The sequence below is a fragment of the Haliotis asinina genome, chromosome 2 (assembly GCF_037392515.1).
Source record: "Haliotis asinina isolate JCU_RB_2024 chromosome 2, JCU_Hal_asi_v2, whole genome shotgun sequence".
NCBI classification, from domain to species: domain Eukaryota; kingdom Metazoa; phylum Mollusca; class Gastropoda; order Lepetellida; family Haliotidae; genus Haliotis; species Haliotis asinina.
In genome coordinates, this window is record NC_090281.1 from 24,836,123 (window position 1) to 24,860,386 (window position 24,264).

Genomic DNA, 24,264 nt, shown 5'->3' on the forward strand with positions numbered 1-24,264 from the left:
AACGACACACATTTCGCAAGTTTGGGATTCGAACCTGTTTGTCAGCGTAATGTGCGAACGGGTTATCTTATAACATCTTTCTGCAGTGCTGTAGGATCTGCAAGATTACCTCATACACAACATGGACAAAACTGTCGGTGACTTCAGTGAACCCTGTCATATTCAGATGGAAGAAAGAAGAGAAAATCTGGCTTTCCACTGACATCTGCCCCTGTTCGCCTAACCCTGTGCTGGTTCCATTCAGTGGCGGTCTTGTCATGTTCAGTTTGTATAAGCCGAGTGAAACTGAATCTCAGACACTCCCTGTTCAACAAGATGTTGCACTTTTGATAGAAAATGTTGACTGAAGAACTGACTTTTTAAGAGTATAAATGTAAACATCCGCTTGTGAAGTGTAAATTAGCTACATGGGTTTCATCTTCATATCTTCCCTAATGCAAAGCGTGTTTTGAAATTCTCCTGTTTTCCTGTTTTCTCCTGTCATATCATCCACGTGTGACCACCTCATTGCTCTTTGTATATCTTCAATAAATATGTTCTCAGTCCCCCTGTCCATCCTTATACAGCGGGGAACCCCTGACAGGAAAACAAATTCTGTTCAGTATACCAATAATGCAATGTATGGCATCACCATGTATCATATTTATCTAAGTGACCATTGTGGAACATTTCCTGCGGTGCAACTTGTTATATTCGGGATTTCACTTTCTCAGTTCGGATTCTAGCACGTTTGTTGGATTGAGTCCTATCCGGTATTAGAACCTACACCCTCAGAGTCAATGTCAGCTGCCTAACCCGGTATGCCACCCCACCGCTCGGTGACATTTGACCACTTTGCAAATAGCACTGTGTATTCATTTTCAGCGGTGATCTGATACAAAATGTAATTGCAGTCAATTAAAATACAACATAATTAGGATGCCACATTGTTTGAGGTATTATGTTCTGAAGATATCAGAAACATTGGAAACAAGTCATGCATTTCACCAAAACGAATGATACTATACATACTCCTCCTGAGTCTCTTTTACCTCCAATATTTTCCACGTAGTCCATGAAATAGTGTGCGACGACATGTGGATCTTTGTTACTTCTGCCAACGTTGAGCCATAGCATTCGTCTTGAAATGCTGGAAATGATATTAATGTAATTATACACCTTCATTCAGATTTCCAGCATTCCACTGTCAAAGTATTCTTTCACATTTTATGTTTGAACAGTTGTGGCTTATGGCGCATGAATTTCTACCCTTTATAATTTGTAAAGACAAGGATGTATTTTAAGCAGAACGTTATACTTCACCTCGGTACTCTGATGCCATGAACATTTCTCAGGCGCTCAGTCATGCTTCTGTACCCGAGACAATTACCGCTACCTTGCAGCTCATTCTGAAAAGAAAACTGTAAGTAACAAATAATCATACCAGTGTGCGTATAGACGTGTGTGTGTGCGTGTGCATGTGCCTGTGCGTGTGCCTGTGCGTGTGCCTGTGCGTTTGTAGCAGACTGGGGATGAAATACTCCCTACCTGAATTGCCCTTGTGACTCTTTCATGATCTATGCAGCGCAAATGACGCCTCAGGCCAAGTGTTCTGGGCGTTCGCTTCAGAGTACGTATGCTTTAAGATTTATAGTCGTCTGTTTATTCATTTAGAATGCCACGATTAAATAACAGTATTGATTGATGTATTACCATTCATTGAAGATGAGCTTTGTTTAGACTATAGTTACACGGTAAACGCTATCAATATGTTGAAGAAGGAACACACCTGATGTGTATATTGTGATTGTGGCTGAGGAGGCAACATATCTCCCTATTCGTGTATCCAGCTGAGAAGTCCTGACAGCATCATGTGCTGGAAACATTCACACAACAACAGCAAAAACAGCATAATATCTCAAATGTGGGATGTTTTCTCAAGGACAAAATACGAAAGATTATACAAGAACCTGAATGCATAACAGATACTTGCTGATGATAACTACCAATTTACTTCCAAAATGATCTCTCGAAATAATAAAATCTTACCGTCACTCCTGTCACTAATTTGGTTCATTACATATGGAGGCTGAATATTTACTAGTATGATTTTACATAACAAATGGCGATTCCGTTTCCGTTTGAGCATGCTCAGATCTAACAAGTGAGCATATCGCAATATCGCCATATCTCAATATCGTAGTATCGCAATATCGCCATTTCGTGTCGAGTTATCGCAATACCGTGTCGCATTATCGCCATATCGTGTCTTGTTATCGCCTTTTCGTGTCGTGTTATCGCTATATCGTGTCGTGTTTTCGCTATTTCGGTTTCTGACTGTATCGCAATATCGCTCTATGGTGTCGCCGTATCGCAATGTCGTGTAGTGCTATCGCTTTGTCGCGATGTCGCCTTGATTTTGCAGGGCGATAAAGAGATGGCCCGAATCAGTCACCATAGATATCGAAGGTTAGACTGCTCTGCGCTATTTGCGTTCTCGTCATATTCTTGGCAGCTTTCAACATGGCCAAGCGTGTGGCGATCATCGGGGCCGGGTGCAGCGGTCTCACTGCTATCAAATGTTGTTTAGACGAAAACCTGGAGCCGTTTTGTTTTGAGCGAACTGACGGACTCGGGGGATTATGGAATTTCACGGAAAAAGTCCGGGAGGATCAAGCGTGCGTGATGAAGTCAACTGTCATCAACACAAGCAAGGAGTTAATGTGTTTCAGCGACTTCCCTATACCCAAAGAGTCCCCCAATTTTATGCATAACACTCAGGTAACGTATGGTTATTACTGGCCGCTGTTTGGGGTCCTATATGGGCTGTAAATTTTGTTTAATTTACTTTCTGCAATCGATTCCACATGTTTCTTACTGGTTTAAGTTTGGTATTCGATATGTATTCAAAACATCTTTTGCTGCAGGGTATGTTCGCCTTATATCAATATTGTTGCAACTGATCTCAAACCTTAGTCATAATCTGAAAGATAAATAAATTAACGCACATACACCTCTCTCTCTCTCTCTCTCTCTCTCTCTCTCTCTCTTTGTGTGTGTGTGCGTGTGTGTGTGTGTGTGTGTGTGTGTGTGTGTGTGTGTGTGTGTGTGTGTGTGTGTGTGTGTTTGCATGTATTTTGTGTGTACATTTGTTTTTTAAAGGACTTTGTATTTCTAATGGTGTTGGTAGTGGCCTGAGAATATACTAAAATTTTGTTTATATCCTATATCGTCAATCGCTGCTCACTGTTATGATCATATTTTCTCGTCAGTCCACCCCAATGACTACATAGGACACAAGGTAATCTTTTCTCTTCTCCATTTCTTCTCCGCCTCTTTAAGTTGCTTTGTTCTTGGTTGTGATTTGATTTAAGAAAGTATTTTTTGTTTTGAATTATCTCCCCAATTTCCCAAATTTTGAATTATTTCAGATCGCATACACAATTTCCCTAATTTTGATAATTTTTTGGGGACAGGATGCAGCATGGCCTTCTTTGGTGCAATTTGCTTTATGGCAACATGCCCCTGGTGCAGCTACAATCACGTTCCTTGCAATGAGCCCTGTAATGTACCTGCATGCATGACTGTGTAGCTGTCTTGGGGATAAAAACAACTAATCTCTTTATATCAACGCCCACTAAACGTTCCTTGTAAAGATGCCTGACACTGTAGACTAAGATGATACAAAAAGTGAACTGGTTTTGAGTCGTACAAGACGACCCACTCATGCATAAGCATGCACTTCGTAATGTAGTTTTAAAAATCATGTCACCTCGCCCTGCATGAAATGATGATCACCCCTGCAATACATGACTATTATTATACTGGACAAAAATAGTTAGGGACATATGTAACTTTTGAAATTATGAATAATTATGTATTTACTCATTGACATACTGATAAAATATCAGTCATCAAAATTCAATATCCCTACTTATTTTGTCCAGTATATTAAAATATATTTACCCCGATGGAGAACTTAGACACTCTCTTGATCTGAGGCAAGAGATCACGAAGTAGCAATTTTAGGGCACCGAGAACAATAGGGAACTGATTCATGGAATGCAGGGGAAACACTTTGAAGACTACATTGCTTTCAAAAGGGACAGAAAACGTAACATGAACAGCTTTATTGAAGGACAAGGTTACATTGGTAAGAAAGAAGTTATTTTTGTCGGCATGTGGGCCTGTAGAAGAAAACTTATCTTTGTCTGTATATGGACCTGTTCCAAAGCAGTTTATAGCCATCATGTTTGGCACGCTTAATAATTCCTTGCCCCCTACATTGCATCAACTACTCCCGCGGAATAGGACTTGCACAGCAAAGGTACACATGGATTTGACCTTGTTTTGAGCATTTAGCTTGCTATCTCATATCATCTTTGAGCAAGATTAATACTCAGCTTAAAGTTTATCTTTAATATGGGCATCCTTGAGCTTGTCTCGAACGTGCATGCCATGGTAGCTGTGTGTCTGATCTTCCACAAGATGCCCAGTAACTCCAGCTTTACTAACTTGATTAATCATTAGTTATCTTGCGATTTTCAAATGAAGAGTATTATATTTCTCGAGTCCAAATATCATACCCCTATTTTTAGAACACAAAGAAATGGACAGGATGAACATGTTCTTCCAAACTGGCCTCTTCTTTGGCAAAGCAGCTCGGTGTTATCCATGTAAAGGATAAATAAGCAGTTTTGGAGAGGTCCTGTATGGTAACCTTCCTCTGAGGGCAAAGCCCAATGAACAGACTTCAGAATCCTTGAATCAGACAATCACTGCACCTGCCGTTGAGAGTGTCCAAATATCATACCCCTATTTTTAGAACACAAAGAAATGGACAGGATGAACATGTTCTTCCAAACTGGCCTCTTCTTTGGCAAAGCAGCTCGGTGTTATCCATGTAAAGGATAAATAAGCAGTTTTGGAGAGGTCCTGTATGGTAACCTTCCTCTGAGGGCAAAGCCCAATGAACAGACTTCAGAATCCTTGAATCAGACAATCACTGCACCTGCCGTTGAGAGTGTCCAAATATCATACCCCTATTTTTAGAACACAAAGAAATGGACAGGATGAACATGTTCTTCCAAACTGGCCTCTTCTTTGGCAAAGCAGCTCGGTGTTATCCATGTAAAGGATAAATAAGCAGTTTTGGAGAGGTCCTGTATGGTAACCTTCCTCTGAGGGCAAAGCCCAATGAACAGACTTCAGAATCCTTGAATCAGACAATCACTGCACCTGCCGTTGAGAGTGTACATTTTAGGTTGAGTCGGTCAGCAACTCATTAAGGAAGGAAGTAATTGCTCAGGCAGGCCAGTACAACGAAGAGAACTCAGAACCAGTTCATGAGGGACAAAGTTGTATCCACGTCAATTCAGCGCATTAACTGGTTATGGCGACATATTTTTGCCTCTTCCAAAATCATGTTTTGTACTTGGAAATGATCCTTGCACCCAAACATCCCTTCATCGGTCCTTTCTGCTCCCTATCATATCGTTGGCAGAGCACACACCAAGCCAGGATATATATTTTCTAGTTTCAGTTTGTTTAACTTAAAACCGTATTTTCTTTGGTCTTTTATTCTTAGCATTAAAGCCAAGTTTTTTTTAAAAGCCGTGTGAAGTTCCTCTACTTTTCAATGGCATATTTTCCCAATGCCCAAGCGATTTGCCATTTATGCATTGATTGTCAGGCCATCCTGGCGCTTTTTCATACTCAAGCGGTGTGTTTTATATGGTTTCACCAAAATATTCTTTGGCCAGGATTTATGTCTTCTATTGCAGCAAGTCCCATGTATAATATGCGGGGTTTGGGTCCAGCTAGCAGAGAATGTAAATTGGCCAAGAGAAATGCACGTAGAGCCTTAAGAAAGTTTCGACGTAAGCGCACTGATGGTCACATACGTACCTACTGTAAAGAGCGAAATAGATATAAGAGATGTTACAGGAACTTTAAGCATGAACTCAGATGTAATAAACTAAACAGACTAAGAACTTCCATGCATTGTCAGTCTAAATTCTGGAAAGAAATTCGACCTATCAAAACTAAACGCTCTCAACAAAATTCAATTTCCAAAACTGAGTTACTCATCCATTTCAGGATTGCTCTTTCAAATGATGCAGAGCTCGATCAGTCTCACCCCGACCAAGAAATTTTAGAAATCTCGGATGAGTTTAATGGGCGCAATGATGAAGTAGATGAATTTGTACTAGATTCGCCTATATCGGATGATGAAATCACAAATCCAATTTCCCAACTAACATGTGGAAAGGAAGCTGGTCCTGATGATTGAAATGCTTAAATGTTCTGTTACAGAAATTCTTCCATTTCTCAATAAATGCTTTAATAGTTTGTTAGCAAAAGGAGTATTTCCCCGCAGTTGGTAGTCTTCTATTATGGTCAAGAAAGGTGAATTTAATAATCCCAATAATTATATGGGGATATCTCTCATAAGTATTCTCGGAAAAGTCTTCACTTCTATACTAAATAGCCGACTGTCCAAATGGACACAGGCATGAGGGACAAGATTCCTGAGACTCTAGCTGGGTTTCTTAAGCAATACTCCACAACTGATCATATTTTTACTTTGTATGCACTGATTCAGAAATGCTTATCCCGTCGAAAACACAAAATGTATGTAGCTTTTGTCGATTTTAAGAAAGCTTTCGATTCTGTAGATAGAAAGAAACTATGGCATTGCTTACGTAATGCCGGGTTAGGTGGGAAAATGTATAGCATGTTAAAAGCGGTGTATTCAATCGTAAAATCCTGTGTGCGGTGTGGCTCTGTGAGTAAGTGGCATTGTAAGTCCGATTTTGTTCTCGTTTTTCCTTAACGAATTTTATTACGATGTTTTGCAAAATGGCAAACGTGGTGTGCAGTTGTTTCCAGATATGATAGAACTGTTTACGCTTCTATTTGCAGATGATGTCATCTTGATATCCGAAACTCTTACTGGTTTGAAAATCAACTAAATATTCTTGAAAGTTATTCTGCAAACTGGAAACTATCTGTTAATTTAGACCAAACAAACGTAGTCATATTTAGAAGGGGTGGTGTTGTAGCATCCGAGGAGAAATGTTTTTTTAACGGAAAACCTGTTGCTGTTGTCAATCAATATAAATAGTTGGGAATAATCTTTTCGCATACGATGAATTTAAAATGTTGTGTCCATGACTTGGTTCGACAGGAATGTAAACGGTTACTCCAAATATATTTTTCAAACTTTTTGATGCCCAGATACAACCCATTTTATTATTTGGATCGGAAGTGTGGGGATTTCAACACTACGATTACTTGGAGAGATTGCACATTATAGCTTGCAAAAGTTTTTATGTGTTGGACCCGCCACACCAAATTGTATGGTTTACGGTGAATGCGGGAGACCCCCCATATATATTACTTCACAAATACGATGCCTTAAATACTGGTTTGAAATTCTGATAATGCATGAAAGTTTATAAAAAATATCGTATAATGTGATGGTTCATCTAGATAATATGGGTAAAACATCGTGGGCATCACATATAAGAAATCTTCTGTTTTCTCTTGGGTATGGTCTGGTATGGATAAGTCCGGGTGTTGGGGATGTCATTATGTTTTTCGTAATCTAGCGGTAAATATGTTTCATCAGGAATGGCATTTCACTCTAGAAAGTAGTTCTCGTTATGAATTATATAGAACATTTAAAACTCTAATAGAACCTGAACTGTATTTATCTAAACTAACTTTTAACTGTAATAGAGACGTATTTGCCAAATACAGGAGAGGCGTGACTTAATGGTAAATAGAGGTAGAAAACTGTCCATCCGAAAATCTGAAAGAACTTGTCCTTTATGCAATTCTTCAGTTGAAGATAAAGTACATTTTAGCCTTGATTGTCCGTTTCATGAAGATTTACGTTACCAGTATATCTCAGAATATTATCTATCGAAACCATCATTGATAGCCTTTACTAGTATTGACAACTAATAATGAATCCACCCTCCGTAGCCTAGCTCTCTATGTTAAGTATGCATTCATTCGTCGTAACGAGCACTTACAATTAGTCATGTCCTAATGTATATCTCTACAAAATGTATCACAACGCTGTATGCAACTCTCTTGTATAAGGGCCGGTGGCCTAAAATACACTGAACGATTGTCTTGTCTTGTCATTAGTGAGGCTCATTTGCTACCCAACCATATCACCCGCCCATCTGCTACTCTGTTTGGGCTAACGGACCAATCAGCAGGGTACCTAGCCCAATCGACAAAGTAGTTTTTGTCAGAAATTCAACATTGGAGAATTTACTAACATGCCAATACAACACCTCAAAATGTCCTTATGTCCATTAGAAGTCTCCCCTTGACCATTTTATTTTCCTATACTCAAGCTTAGATTGATTGATAAGATTTTCTTGAACACCAAGAGAGGGGAACTTAAGACCGTGACGTCATGGAAATGGCACCAGAGATTAGTGTAGCTTTCCCGAAATGCGAACCATTTCTTGAGGACTACTAGAGAGTGATACGCAGGTCCTCATGACTTTATTCCCACGTCAAACGATTTCTGACTCCAGGTATGGCAGTACTTCAAGATGTATGCAGATGCCTTCAACCTGACAAAACACATCCAATACAACAAAGAGATCCTGTCCGTCAAGAAGTCGAGTGACTACGAGCAGACCGGAAGATGGGATCTGCAGATCAGAGATCATAAGACCAGAAGTGACGAGACGCATGTGTTTGACGCAGTGATGGTGTGCACTGGTCATCATGCCAGCAAAAACGTATCGTACTTCACAGGACAAGAAGATTTTCAGGGGAAGATCCTTCACTCTCTAGACTACAAAGACTGGATCGGGTACGTTGGAAAGAGGATAGTGGTTATCGGGGTCGGTAACTCAGGCGGGGACGTCGCTGTGGAGCTGAGCAGGGTGGGGCAGGTAAGTGTCGATGATATTGAAACCTTTTATTAGACTTTAACTAGTGAGAGTTAATGTTAATTCAATAACCAGGCTGTGTCCTGTAACAAACATCCTGAATGGTGGTTACACGCCTGTCTGGTTCTGAGTTTACACAGCCTTAATGAGTTTACACAGCCTTAATGAGTTTACACAGCCAATTTTTAATCTTAATCTGCACTCTATAGTGCAGAGTGCAACAGTAAAAACACATGCTCAGTATTGACGAAATGAAATCGTCAATCCTGTCTTTAAATTACTTAATGCAACACAGAAGAGAGAGACCATGACATCTTTATTAGCGTGTACATTACCTCGGCAGCATGGATACTCAAAATCATTGTATTGTCTGGTCCAGTCCCGATTTGTATATGCATCCGCCATACAACTGAAATATGTTTGTGTAAGTTCAAATATACTGAATGAAGACTACATTCTTCTGTAAACAGGCGTTTCTGAGTACGAGGCGTGGTACCTGGGTGCTCAACAGAATTGCGACTAAAGGTATCACAGGCGATTTTCTTCAGACCACGCGTTGGTTCAATACAATTCGACATGCCATGCCTGAAGAAACACTGAACAACATGCTAAAGAAAGCTCTCAACAAACGTTTAGACCACGAGCTGTACTCCTTGATGCCTAAACACTCGGTGTTTGCTCAACATCCTACAGTAAACGATGACATGCCCAACAGAATCGCAACTGGCTCTTTAAAGATCAAGGCCGACGTCAAGCGGTTTACCAAGACGGGCGTGGAGTTTGTTGACGGGACGGTGGAAGATGATATCGACGTTATCATACTGGCTACAGGGTATATATTCGGCTTCCCGTTTATTGACAAGTCTGTGATCGATGTTCAGAAGAATAGGGTCAACATGTTCAAATATATGTTTCCACCTGACTTACCTAAACAGACATTGGTGGTGATTGGTTGTTTGCAGCCTTTCGGCGCCATTATGCCCCTCGCAGAATTGCAGTGTCGCCTAGCAACCAGAGTGTTCAAAGTAAGTAGTTTTCTTTTTCACTGGCTAGGTATTTGGAACACATTTATAATGGAAAATGTATTGACAAACCTGATCCGATTCTGCAAATGTACAACCAACCGTATCCTTAGCCACTATCTCGAGAATTTTGTGTGTTTGGTGTTTGATGGAGTCTGCACCTTATACCTTTTTCTACGACACGGACACTTTATTGTGTGCAGAAACAGGCGACAAAACCATTTCAACAGAAGAGTCTTTAATGTGCACCCCAACATATTCCACTTGTCATCATCTGTGTTCACCAGGGCATATGCAGTCTCCCGTCAAAGTACGAGATGTGGGCGGACATTAGAAAGAAAGAGGCAAACATGGCAGCAAGATATGTCGAGTCCCAGCGTCACACCATCCAGGTCGACTACGTCGACTTCATGGACGAACTGTCAGAACTTGTGGGATGTCGGCCAAATATAGGTAAATGGTGAATTATCTCCCCTTAGTAGAAGGGGAATTTTTTTCCAGAGAAGTATGTTTAATTATCTCATGTCACCTCATACCCAAGTTTCGTGTCATCAACTTTCACTCCTGTTTAAATGTCTAAAAACTATACTCAGCTAAACTGAAAACTGGACACATATATTTCAACATCCTGTTTGATCAAATACATTTACAAGTATATTAAACAACAGTGAAAAGTGTAAGTTGTTTAATGAAAATTGTAAATTCAGGTGCAAATCTTACGTCGTAGTCTATAGAGATGAAAAAAAATCGAAATGCACGTGTGACAAGCAAATTCTTGAGTGAGTGAGTTGTACATTTGCTTTTACTGAACACATATTGCATGTGAGCTGGAAAACAAACCAAATTTATCATGTTAATCTTTATTTTGGAAAAGCCACGCCTTTCAAATCAAGAACGTCAACGTGCTGTAGGTTTTATGCTAGTCAGTCTGTGGTCGCTGTTGCAAGGGCTTTTATTGGTCACAGCAAAGAATTTTTAAATCTTAGGATGAGGGTGTACCAAACTGGAACTGTCTTACTTGCCTTCAGTGACGAATCTCTATTCACACTGGGGGCGTTGGAGTAGCCTAGTAGTTAAAGCGTTCACTTAACGCGCCGAAGACCCCGGTACAATTACACACAGGGGTACAAAAATTAAGCCTGTTTCTGGTGTCCCTCGGTGTGATGTTGCTGGAATGTTGTTAAAGGCGGCGTAAAACTAAACTCAGTCAGACAGTCTATTCACATTGAGATCTGCCCGCAGGCAAGGTGTGAACGTCAGCTCAAGTTTAAGACCGTGAAATGGACTGGTTTGGTGACTGCAGCGTAATGGCATAGGGATCGTTTGTCTCCCATTGCAGTAGTTCAGGGGAACTTACCTGCTGTGCAGTACTGGGATTTTGCAACCTGTCCCGCTTCCATTTATGCGTAGATATGGCCCAGGACTGACGTTTGAAAAAAAGGCAAATCTTACACAGAATTTTCTACGAAATACCGATAATCAAATTCTTGACTGACCGTCGCGTATCCCCAACTTCAGTAATGTCTAGCACATCTGAGACGGGCTGGGTCGATGTATTCATTAGCAATGTATTCAGTCCACCACAGACGTAGCAAGATCTTCAGTGTCACCTTGTTGAGTAATGGTCACGTCCTCATCGTGGTGTGTTCATTAATCTTCTAAGATCCATTAGGAGAATTGTGTAGCTGAAGAGACGCAAGAGGAGGTCACTGCCGTTACTGCAGACATCCAACTGAATTGTTCTTTACGCAGTGAACTTCATTTTGGAGGATACCTTGACACCATGAACGTTTTCGTTGTTCCAGCGAGATTCTTTTAGTTGCCGTTGTTGTTTTACTTTGATGTATAACATACAAATAAAATCATTGTCTTAAATGTAATGTTTAAAATCTCATCCCAGGTTTTCCGTTTTGCTCAGTATACGTGCTGTAAATCCTGTGAACAAATGTCTGAGAATATACCTGAGAGAAAAGAGGCTGACATGGCAGCAAGATATGTCAAATCCCTGCATCACACGATTCAGGATCACTACCTTAATGTCTGGATCGAACTGGCAAAATGTGTTGGATGTCAGTCATATATATTTGAATACACATTGTCTCCACAGTTGAACTGTGATTTTTCTTTCTCAGAATAGGACCGATGTTAGCATAATATCATCCCTCAGCAAATTGTAAGGATGGAGTACCCCTCCTCCACCGATTGAATGTCTAAAACAGCTGACGACCCGTCCCCCTGTAAATGTTTGAGAATATGGAATAAACTTCAGGCATTTGTTCTGTCTTATTGAGTCCTTATTGAAACAATGGTGGGAGTCAATACTGATTACAGTTTACAGAATCGTTATTATGCACAGTGAATTGGTCTAATATGCATATTTTCCTTCACCCTATATGTTACTCAAACTCTCTGCCTCAGGTCGTCTACTTCTCATTGATCCGAAACTTGGACTCAAGTGCTTTTTCGGCCCTACAACACCCTACCAATACCGTCTGAGGGGACCGGGCAAGTGGTCGGGAGCTCGGGACGCCATCATGACCCAGACATACAGAATGGAGTACCCCTTTAAGACCAAACCTCTGCCTGAAGGAACACAGACGTCGTCGTCCAACAAACTCCTTATGTTGGTGTTGTTAGTGGTGTTGATTGCCATCCTTTACAAAGTATTCTTTTAAATGAGATGTGACAAGCTTTTCACTGGTCGTTAAGTAGTCTTCCATTCAAAGATTGACATATTTTACAAAGATGGTTGGAGACTATTCTCTTTAACAACAGGCAGCTTTCAGTTGATGGCTAACTGATGTTTCTTCTGACGCTTCCCACATCAGGTTTATACTGTCAACAGTACTCCAGGTATATTCTGGCAAAAATCATCGAGTTTATTTTGTCAACTGTACCCAAGAGTTTTTTACGTCACCATGAGTCGAGATATATTCTTGCAACACTGATTCAGGCTGTTTTGAGAACCTTCTTCTGATATATTCTGCCAACACTACTCCAGAAATTTTCTCTCAGCACTACTCCAGGTTTAATCTGCTAGGACTACTCCATGTTTAATCTACCAACAAAACTCCATTCCAGGTTCAATCTACCAGCACCAATCCAGATTCAATCTACTGAACACATATCCAGGTTCACACTACCACCACCACACCAGGCCAACACTAATTCAGACTCATTCTACCAACACTAATCATGGGTCAATTTGCTAACACCAATCTAGGTTCAATCAGCTAACACTGATCCAGGCTCAATCCTTGTTTAATACAACTCAAAGTATAAACTGCCAGCACTAATCCAGGTTCAGTATGTCAACACTAACCCAGGTTCAATCTGCCAACACTAATCCAGTTTCAATCTGTCAACATTAATTCTGGTTCAGTCAGCCAACACTAATCTAGGTCTGAGGGGACCGGGCAAGTGGTCGGGAGCTCGGGACGCCATCATGACCCAGACATACAGAATGGAGTACCCCTTTAAGACCAAACCTCTGCCTGAAGGAACACAGACGTCGTCGTCCAACAAACTCCTTATGTTGGTGTTGTTAGTGGTGTTAATTGCCATCCTTTACAAAGTATTCTTTTAAATGAGATGTGACAAGCTTTTTACTGGTCGTTTAGTAGTCTTCCATTCAAAGATTGACATATTTTACAAAGATGGTTGGAGACTATTCTCTTTAACAACAGGCAGCTTTCAGCTGATGGCTAACTGATGTTTCTTCTGACGCTTCCCACATCAGGTTTATACTGTCAACAGTACTCCAGGTATATTCTGGCAAAAATCATCGAGTTTATTTTGTCAACTGTACCCAAGAGTTTTTTACGTCACCATGAGTCGAGATATATTCTTGCAACACTGATTCAGGCTGTTTTGAGAACCTTCTTCTGATATATTCTGCCAACACTACTCCAGAAATTTTCTCTCAGCACTACTCCAGGTTTAATCTGCTAGGACTACTCCATGTTTAATCTACCAACAAAACTCCATTCCAGGTTCAATCTACCAGCACCAATCCAGATTCAATCTACTGAACACATATCCAGGTTCACACTACCACCACCACACCAGGCCAACACTAATTCAGACTCATTCTACCAACACTAATCATGGGTCAATTTGCTAACACCAATCTAGGTTCAATCAGCTAACACTGATCCAGGCTCAATCCTTGTTTAATACAACTCAAAGTATAAACTGCCAGCACTAATCCAGGTTCAGTATGTCAACACTAACCCAGGTTCAATCTGCCAACACTAATCCAGTTTCAATCTGTCAACATTAATTCTGGTTCAGTCAGCCAACACTAATCTAGGTCTGAGGGGACCGGGCAAGTGGTCGGGAGCTCGGGACGCCATCATGACCCAGACATACAGAATGGAGTACCCCTTTAAGACCAAACCTCTGCCTGAAGGAACACAGACGTCGTCGTCCAACAAACTCCTTATGTTGGTGTTGTTAGTGGTGTTAATTGCCATCCTTTACAAAGTATTCTTTTAAATGAGATGTGACAAGCTTTTTACTGGTCGTTTAGTAGTCTTCCATTCAAAGATTGACATATTTTACAAAGATGGTTGGAGACTATTCTCTTTAACAACAGGCAGCTTTCAGCTGATGGCTAACTGATGTTTCTTCTGACGCTTCCCACATCAGGTTTATACTGTCAACAGTACTCCAGGTATATTCTGGCAAAAATCATCGAGTTTATTTTGTCAACTGTACCCAAGAGTTTTTTACGTCACCATGAGTCGAGATATATTCTTGCAACACTGATTCAGGCTGTTTTGAGAACCTTCTTCTGATATAGTCTGCCAACACTACTCCAGAAATTTTCTCTCAGCACTACTCCAGGTTTAATCTGCTAGGACTACTCCAGGTTTAATCTACCAACAAAACTCCATTCCAGGTTCAATCTACCAGCACCAATCCAGGTTCAATCTACTGAACACATATCCAGGTTCAAACTACCACCACCACACCAGGCCAACACTAATTCAGACTCATTCTACCAACACTAATCATGGGTCAATTTGCTAACACCAATCTAGGTTCAATCAGCTAACACTGATCCAGGCTCAATCCTTGTTTAATACAACTCAAAGTATAAACTGCCAGCACTAATCCAGGTTCAGTATGTCAACACTAACCCAGGTTCAATCTGCCAACACTAATCCAGTTTCAATCTGTCAACATTAATTCTGGTTCAGTCAGCCAACACTAATCTAGGTCTGAGGGGACCGGGCAAGTGGTCGGGAGCTCGGGACGCCATCATGACCCAGACATACAGAATGGAGTACCCCTTTAAGACCAAACCTCTGCCTGAAGGAACACAGACGTCGTCGTCCAACAAACTCCTTATGTTGGTGTTGTTAGTGGTGTTAATTGCCATCCTTTACAAAGTATTCTTTTAAATGAGATGTGACAAGCTTTTCACTGGTCGTTAAGTAGTCTTCCATTCAAAGATTGACATATTTTACAAAGATGGTTGGAGACTATTCTCTTTAACAGCAGGCAGCTTTCAGTTGATGGCTAACTGATGTTTCTTCTGACGCTTCCCACATCAGGTTTATACTGTCAACAGTACTCCAGGTATATTCTGGCAAAAATCATCGAGTTTATTTTGTCAACTGTACCCAAGAGTTTTTTACGTCACCATGAGTCGAGATATATTCTTGCAACACTGATTCAGGCTGTTTTGAGAACCTTCTTCTGATATATTCTGCCAACACTACTCCAGAAATTTTCTCTCAGCACTACTCCAGGTTTAATCTGCTAGGACTACTCCATGTTTAATCTACCAACAAAACTCCATTCCAGGTTCAATCTACCAGCACCAATCCAGATTCAATCTACTGAACACATATCCAGGTTCAAACTACCACCACCACACCAGGCCAACACTAATTCAGACTCATTCTACCAACACTAATCATGGGTCAATTTGCTAACACCAATCTAGGTTCAATCAGCTAACACTGATCCAGGCTCAATCCTTGTTTAATACAACTCAAAGTATAAACTGCCAGCACTAATCCAGGTTCAATCTGCCAACACTAACCCAGGTTCAGTCAGCCAACACTAATCCAGTTTCAATCTGTCAACATTAATTCTGGTTCAGTCAGCCAACACTAATCTAGGATCAGACTATCAACAACAACACAGATTCAAACTGTCAACAACAACACAGATTCAAACTGTCAACACCAATACAGGTTTAAACTGCCAACACCAATCAAGGTTCAGTCTACCAACTCCAATCCAGGTTCAGTCAACCAACACCAATCCAGGTTCAAACTGCCAGCACCAATCCACTTTCAAACTGTCAACCAACACTAGTCCAGCTTCACACTGCCTACATTAATCCAGGTTCAGTCTATCAACTCCAATCCAGGTTCAGGCAACCAACAACAATCCAGGTTCAATCTACCAACACCAATCCAGGTTCAGTCTATCAACTCCAAGCATGTTCAGTGGGAATAAGATCAAGTGACTTCGCAGGCCAGGCCATTTGTGTGATGTTGTTGATCTAAACAACATCATTAACAACTCATTCCCATCACGGACGGGCATTATCATCCATAAAAAAGAGGTTAGGACCCACTTGCTGTACAAGAGGAATGACTGGAGGTAGGTGTACGCCAGTGAGGATGCATGTGTAACCGGTGTGCTTTTGGATATACCACAAAGGCAAATAGGTTTCAGTAGATGTCAGGGTTTATTGGTAAACTCGTAGCAGAGAGCCCTGTAATAATAAATACATTGTATGCTACTATCAAATACATATAATCAATACAATAATTATTGATTGGGCAGGCCATAGAGTGAGTGTATATATATATATAAGCAGTGTTCACACACACACACACACACACACACACACACACACACACACATATATACGTGTGTGTGTGTGTATGTATATGTATATATATATATGTGTGTGTGTGAACACTGCTACACACACACACACACACACACGTGTGTGTGTGTGTGTGTGTGTGTGTGTGTGTGTGTGTGTGTGTGTGTGTGTGTGTGTGTGTGTGTGTGTGTGTGTGTGTGTGTGTGTGTATAAATACAACCGTTAGTCGATGGTGTGGTTCCCACTTAGGATCACTTAGTTATTTTGTATGCATTAATTACATGCCTTTGTGTTCCATTCCGATGTGACTGTACCTCCCCCCTCATGGTCTTATTGCTATCCTTTACGAGCGCTTCATTCACTCTATGTTCAGTTCACTAATTACACGTCATGTTAGAGTGATCTCCCTTCTAGTCGCCTGCTCCAAGTGAAAGCACATGTTCAACGTTGCCCATACTCCGGGTTTGTACAGCTATAAGTATGCACAGTTCTTTCACCTCTGTTTATAGTGATTTATGATAACATTGTCAACAAGAGGAATGAAGATTTATAAATGCATACAGATCTTTATGTCATCTTTGTGAGGACAATATAAAGTCCTGCCTAACTTGCCATTGTTTTCATGTGGGATCCCAATTTATTTCTGCCAACCACTTGACGTTTAAACCAAGTATTCTCGGTTCGTACCCCAAAGTGGGTGTTTGTAGCCAAATACAGTGGATGGTCAAGTTTAGAGGTCTCAAGACACGGTACGACTTGTAAACAGCGACAGGACAACAGGGATCCCCAGGTTGTGCCCATGCTTTAGGAGAAAGGTCGCGAGACTGGTCAGCCTGATGGGTTTTTGACTGCCGTTCGATATACTGGTGATATTCACGGTTCTCTGAATCAACTTTTAGTGTTACATCACCCCACTGCATACGCCTGTGCGGGATCACAGATCTCAAGCCAAAAAAAAAAGTGTTTAAAATGGAATCTGGCGTGCTAGTGCCTAGTTGGACACATTCACGGAGTTTCTGTAATTCAATGTCAGATACAGGATCAGCACAGAATGGTAGGTTTCGTTTGCCTTGTTTTTTTAATGACGAGGTTTGATTTCAATACCTCTCTCACTTTCAGAAAATGCATTGATTCAGCTAACACGTGGAAGTACCCCTGACGCTTCAAATAGCGTTCAGAGCTACCTTTCATTCCCCGAAGGGAAGACGGTTCATACTCCGAACCATCCGATTTCGTTGCTGATGTGAAAAAGTTGCATAGGAGAGTGTTCAGTTAATAGGGGGCAATGTCTTCAAGTTGTCATGTATCATTCAAACTCACGCGGAAAAATCTATTAACAGGATTCATGTCCATTTTTGTCCTTTTCATTGTGTTTTCGTTTTCGTTAGCAGCCAAGAAGTTATCAATGCCATGATCAGAAACAGGAACAAACCTATCTAAACCTTTGTTTTCCATTTGGGGATCAAAAATTCATCTTGCAGTAAGCCATTTATTACACTCTGAGGCATGGCAGGTGGAGGCTTTGATGGCGTTAACTAGGTAGCCATGTTTATTTATAAGAGGCGATGGTATCAATTATAATTTTTTTTTCTATTACAAAACATGTTTTAAGTCGATGATGCTATATTGTTAATGAAGTAAAGCATGTAATTAACATCAGAATCGAAATCTTGTATGTTTTTTTGTTTTTGTTTTGTTTTTTGTTCTGTTTAAAATTCCCGACCGAATCAGTGAGATTACAGCACGCTCTATTTATCAATGAATCCATGAAATATTACGAATGAACATAGTAGTGTGAAAGTAGTTCCCTCATCCAATGAGAATGTAGAAATTACGATAGACCAATCAACGCCGAGAATCACTAAATTGCACACGGTGCAAATATCAAAAAGACATAACACGGGATCTCCTAATCGGATGGGTCATAATTAACTGAAGAGGCTTGTTGCTTAGTTTTTTGTGAGGAGTATATTTCTGAATACCCGTGATTTTCATAGCTCTACTCTCCTCGTGTACTCCCCCAAATGTAGATGATACGGAATGCATAGTACATATTGACTGGTCAAATTGTGTTTAGTGTTTAATATATTTGTCCGAATACGCGTTGCCCCTGAGCTTTTCAATGGCATACGAGTACACACCAGTATTTAGCGAAGAGGCGATAACACGACACGAAATGGCGATATTGCGATAAAGCGATAAAGCGACATAGCGATATGGCGAAAAAGCGACGTAGCGATATGGCGAAAAAGCTGACATAGCGATATGGCGATATTACGATATTGCGATATGCTCACTTGTTAGATCTGCGCATGTTCAAACAGAAAGCGAGGCTCCATCGCCATTTGCAAAGTAAAGGGAAACGGGTAGGTATTTCAACAGTGAATGTCCTACATGATATTCAATTATTTTCATCCTCATTGACTATTTGTACTGATACTAGGGGCTAGGTTATTGTTATAAGCGCATAAAAACTGTGGGCATCCCGCCTACCACATTGAATGTACAAGCATATTAGACGGATTGCCAGGCCGACAATCGGGTTAATTTCTTCAGTTTACCTCCTTCTAGCGAGTCGTCTTGGCGCAACATTTTACCCTTGCCAATTTAAAAAGGATAAGCGAAACAATGGAAGTGGGGGATTGAACCTGGGGTGAGAGTCAACAAATAGTTTTGGAAAACTTATTTACAGTTTGATGATTTGATCAGGATGATTGGTTTATTTCCAAAATGTATTTTCATTACGTCACAGCACAAACATGTACATTTTATACATTTGTTCGTTCATTTATTCATAATGTATTATTCACAAGCACTTCCACATACATTTTGGGGAATTTACATATGAAGTACATATATTTTAAGTGCTTTTCATATGGGATCAGAAGCACGTCTCATACATTTATTAAATACACTTAATTCATTCCAATTAACCCATCACATTTATACATTTATTGCATTTGCATGTCATGCTTTTATTCATGCAAAATGCAAGCATGCCTCAACTTCCCCCACGAACTTCATTGGAGAGACACGGTTGGCGCTTAAGGTCTGTCCTTAAAAGTCAAGAACCGGGTGTCCAAATTACAGTATTTCTTCTTCGATGGAGGCCATTACGGTACTGGTGAAAGAGGGTTTGATATATAAAATATAGTATAAATAGGGTAGATACCCTTACATATGATATTAGTGAGTATAAACCGACTCAAAGAGGAAACATTGCTGTAATTCTTTATAGTCATATTTACCCAGTTGATACCATCAATTTCTTTGGCGAATCACACAGCGAAGCCTTATCGCATGAGCAAAACTGCATTGTCCCGCGGACGTTGAAAGTGTATGAAATATATGACGGGACAGCATGGATTATATAATGAAACGTCATTAAACAACGGGAATTTTACTATATTTTGTGCAAAATTATGAAACAGTAAATATCAAAATGAATTAAGTTCAATGTGATTGGTTTTCAGCATGGATGAAATTCTTGATGAACTGAACCTGTCATCACTGAAACAGAACTTTCAGGACAACAAGATCTGGAAAAGTCCGTGTTATTTTAGCCTATGTATCTCTATGGTTTATAACGTCAATGGTTTATGATCCATTGGTACTATTCTGCGTCTAAGGTTGGTCCTACAGAAGTGCTGTCTTTAACGGAGGAGGACTTCAGAAGCCTTGGCATGCAGACAATTGGGGAGGGGTCTGATGTGGTTCGGAGAGACAGTACCTCAGTAATACGTCTGAACATACATGATAGGTTCTGTAGCTCAAAAGGGGACACTAGCTAAGACTCGAATGTATCAATTTGGTCCGTGTTGGTTCTATATTTGGCACCGGATAATGAACGCGTAATGCTGTCTAACATTAATATTTGTACATGTTTCTTATTATGAGAGAATGTAAAATACAGAAATTAAGGCTTATCATGATCTTTAACATGACTCTGCAAGTAAAGGAGGTGATTGTTTAACATCACTTAAATGACGGCGTTAGTCGTTGTGGGAGATTTTGAAAGACTTTCACGTATGATTAGATTGTAGTTGTCTGTTTTCTGCAAGCAGCCTTTTAAACATCTGGGCAACGTATTTAACTACTGGTAATTACGATCACAACCGGTCGGATTTTCTGTTCCTGTACATTTTGTAATATTCCTTTTTTCAACATTGCAGTCAATAATAATGAGATTGGTAAATAAATACAGGAAATACTACCTGGCAATTTCTGTAGGTTTAAATTGTGAATTAATGTTATGCAATATTTATATATATATATAATAGTATAAACATCACATCGTTTGCATACAAATACAAGTGATACAAATAGTGTGGAAAGCAACTGGGTTTTCTTAAGTTAACTGTATGACATTGTCATTTTACAATGCATATCTAGCTTCGTGAGCAGACAGAGCTTGGACTTAGTCAAGACGAGACTGCCACCACCGATGAAGATCTAGAGCAGCCGACTGAAGAAGAAGTGTAATACTGTTACACCTATATTTGCTTAAATTCAAACGGGTGTGGTTCCTAAGTGAGTAATTATGAATGCGGTGCCGTGTTTGACAGGCTCAAAGTACTGTTTGTGGAGTTTTGGCATAGCATGCTGCTTGTAATGTGATATCTCAGACGTATAATAGCAATGGTAACATTCGATGGATGCCTTTTTCAGGCGTCGTAACCTGTATGCCGTGCGCCAGGCAGGATATATCATATATACTATCCTTTAACATTCTTTGACATAACTGACCCAGGCAGATGCTGCATCCAGTAGCCCACGTTATTTCTATCTGAAATTATGTTACTTCTTCGATGCTTTTCTATGTACTCAAATGTAATGTTTCCAGATCTGATGAAAGTATCCAGAACATACTTCTGAGACTCAACGGTTGTACGAATGTTGGTCGTTATTATCTAGTAAACGTCACCCGGGATAACGTCCTCCCAGGAGCCTTGAGGGCATTCAACAGAGCTTCATTTAATGCAACCAATCAGCTCTCTGTAAAGTTCTCTGGTGAATTCGATATTGATGAGGGAAGGCCAAGCAGGGAGTTTCTTCGTCTCTTTCTCAAGGAGGTTTCCACAATGTCAGTATTCATTGGTGCATTTTCAATATTCATTGGTGCATTTTAAAAGCACCTAAACTTTGGCATGCATATCTCTTTTCTGGATGACTTTTTCTCACAATTTATGCTAACAATGTCCGAACATCGATTATGACAGCATCTCGTGTATAATTTCTGCTTTTGCCAAGTAAGGTGCTGGGTAATGAAGAGTTGCCATGTCAATTCATAGTAGCTGTATGCATGTGAGTGCAGTGTGTTCTGTGTCTGTATCTGTAAATAGACATTAATTATCCGAAGCACATAAATGCGTACTATCTTTTCATAAACGTTGCACAGGTATTTCGATATTAAATTATGCAATTTTTCAATGATTACAACAAAACTAAATTAAATATCAACATGTCTTATTTCATATTACACGGTTGTCTACAATTTACGCTGTATATAACAATTTGAAAAAGTACGGGATATATTTTACTACTATCTGAGTATTTTCACTGTGTGTATGCCTGTGCGACGGAGTGTGCTTGCAAAAGAGGGAGTGAGAATAAATTACGTGCTTTTATCTCAACATTCATTATTTCATATTTTAGCCTTACAAAGCAAAACGTATGAGACTGTGAGAATGATGTTAGCCCATTCCCTTGTACATGGCGGATCAGCACCATCGTTTCTGAGCCCACTCCTTTATGACGTCATCGTCGGAGGTATTGACTCTGTCACCCCTACTCAATCCCGAGTACAAGGAACAAATAACTAAGACAAAGTATTCTTTCAAATCTCCTTCATGTGCTTGCAAAATGACCATACAATCTAAACATTATGTAACCATGAATGAGTCTGTTTACAGAAAACAATTTTTAGTGTTTGTTTCTTACATTTGTTATAGACCGGCAGCCATATAGGCATTTTAAAATCGTTTCAGCTGTCACAGGCAGAGGACACATCAACAGTGCGAGAGGCTGAGGAGCTGATCCTCCTGGCTGGGTGTGGTGCCATGATGCACAGGACAAATAGGAAGGAAGAGATGATAACCGCTCTCATTCACTTCCTGGTTCTGGGTCGCGTGTCACATTGCATTGATCAGTGAGTGTAATATGCCTCAAATACAATTGTATTTCAATGGTGGCACGTATTCACTCTCTGTGGGGTAACAAGTTGATTATGTTTTTATACATGTAAGAAACATTTGGATGTGGCTTGCCCTCTCTTTCCACTCAATGCAGATTCTGTCATGGACTCGAAACCCTGGGTGTGCTCAAGGCAATGAGGCAAAACAAACACAGCATGAAGGAGCTGTTTGTTTATGAGGAGCACAGCGTAGATGCATCTATATTCGACCTCCTCTACACACCAGTATTTAGCGAGGAGGGGAGTAACAGACACAGGCAGGAGAAAGTAGTACACTCCAACTGGAGAGACGTCCTGCTGGATATTGAAGGTATTTGCAAGTCTTCCTAGGAAACATAGTGGGTAGTCTTGTTATTATGGGTATGTATACTTTATGCAAGGACGTGAATATATGTCTTTTCTATGTGTTATATGGGACGTTGAATGATATACTTGCGATTCTTTTTAATGTAATAACTGAATGTGGGAACTGTCATGCTTCCGCCCAAGAATCAAGGAGTAGACATAACGCCATAACTGAAATCAAACAGTCAGTAATAGAATAGCTTGAGTTTTCCTGATATATAAAGATACTTGTATATTCGCGAGTTATAGGGTTTTACAACTTCACTATTTCCAGAAGGTCTGCAAGATGTGTCTCTGAAGGACGTGCTGATATTTTCAACTGGTGCAGATAGAGTACCGCCACTTGGTCTCCGATCGCAGCCAACTTTGACGTTTCACTAATGTGACCCACTTTCAGCAGAACTTTCCTTTCGCCAACACATGCTCAAACACATTATCTCTGCCGCTCATCGAAGATTATGATATGTTCAAAAGGAACATGGTTGCAGCTATGAAAGTACACCTCTTTACTACAGAGTAAAGATGCAGTTGCACGGCTCAGTACTTATTGCACGACCTGCATGGGGAATTATGACACTTTGTGCTCATTACAAGCCAGCCATGATATACCATTATTATGTTAGCATCACATCAGCCTTCCTATGGCATTTATGTTTGGACTAAGTAAATATTCATTGTTTCTATGCATTGCGTGGATATATGCAGGTTTGTTTAGAATATCAACTGAATAATGAGACGAATGTGTCCTTATGAGTTCATTTAGCAGCTTCAGTTATTCTTTTTACTTTGTCGACCTCGGTGATCAGAGCCTCTGGAAGGATTACTTCTATCTGTCAACGTGATATTACTGTACACGGATCGGTCATATCTGCAAAGCCTTGCAGAAACGTATTTGGTGTAAATAGTAACTTTACACAAGACAGACTCATTACGTCTTTATTTAAA

General features: G+C 40.2%; 1 protein-coding gene across 1 annotated transcript; it reads left to right on the forward strand.

Moving 5' to 3' along the window:
* Positions 1-2,502: 2,502 nt before the first annotated feature.
* Positions 2,503-12,600, forward strand: LOC137273464 (flavin-containing monooxygenase 5-like). The gene is made up of 5 exons (XM_067806163.1): positions 2,503-2,760; positions 8,541-8,906; positions 9,374-9,928; positions 10,213-10,378; positions 12,344-12,600. Exons 1-5 carry the CDS (start codon positions 2,503-2,505, stop codon positions 12,598-12,600), a joined length of 1,602 nt encoding a protein of 533 aa, XP_067662264.1.
* Positions 12,601-24,264: the final 11,664 nt, after the last annotated feature.

What these genes read in the sequence shown, in the direction of transcription:
- LOC137273464 (XM_067806163.1), top strand. Translation starts at nt 2,503, where the DNA reads ATGGCCAAGCGTGTGGCGATCATCGGGGCCGGGTGCAGCGGTCTCACT. An exon ending in AGCTGAGCAGGGTGGGGCAG is followed by an intron (nt 8,907 to 9,373) that starts GTAAGTGTCGAT and finishes TTCTGTAAACAG; the next exon opens with GCGTTTCTGAGTACGAGGCG. An exon ending in GGGATGTCGGCCAAATATAG is followed by an intron (nt 10,379 to 12,343) that starts GTAAATGGTGAA and finishes TCTCTGCCTCAG; the next exon opens with GTCGTCTACTTCTCATTGAT.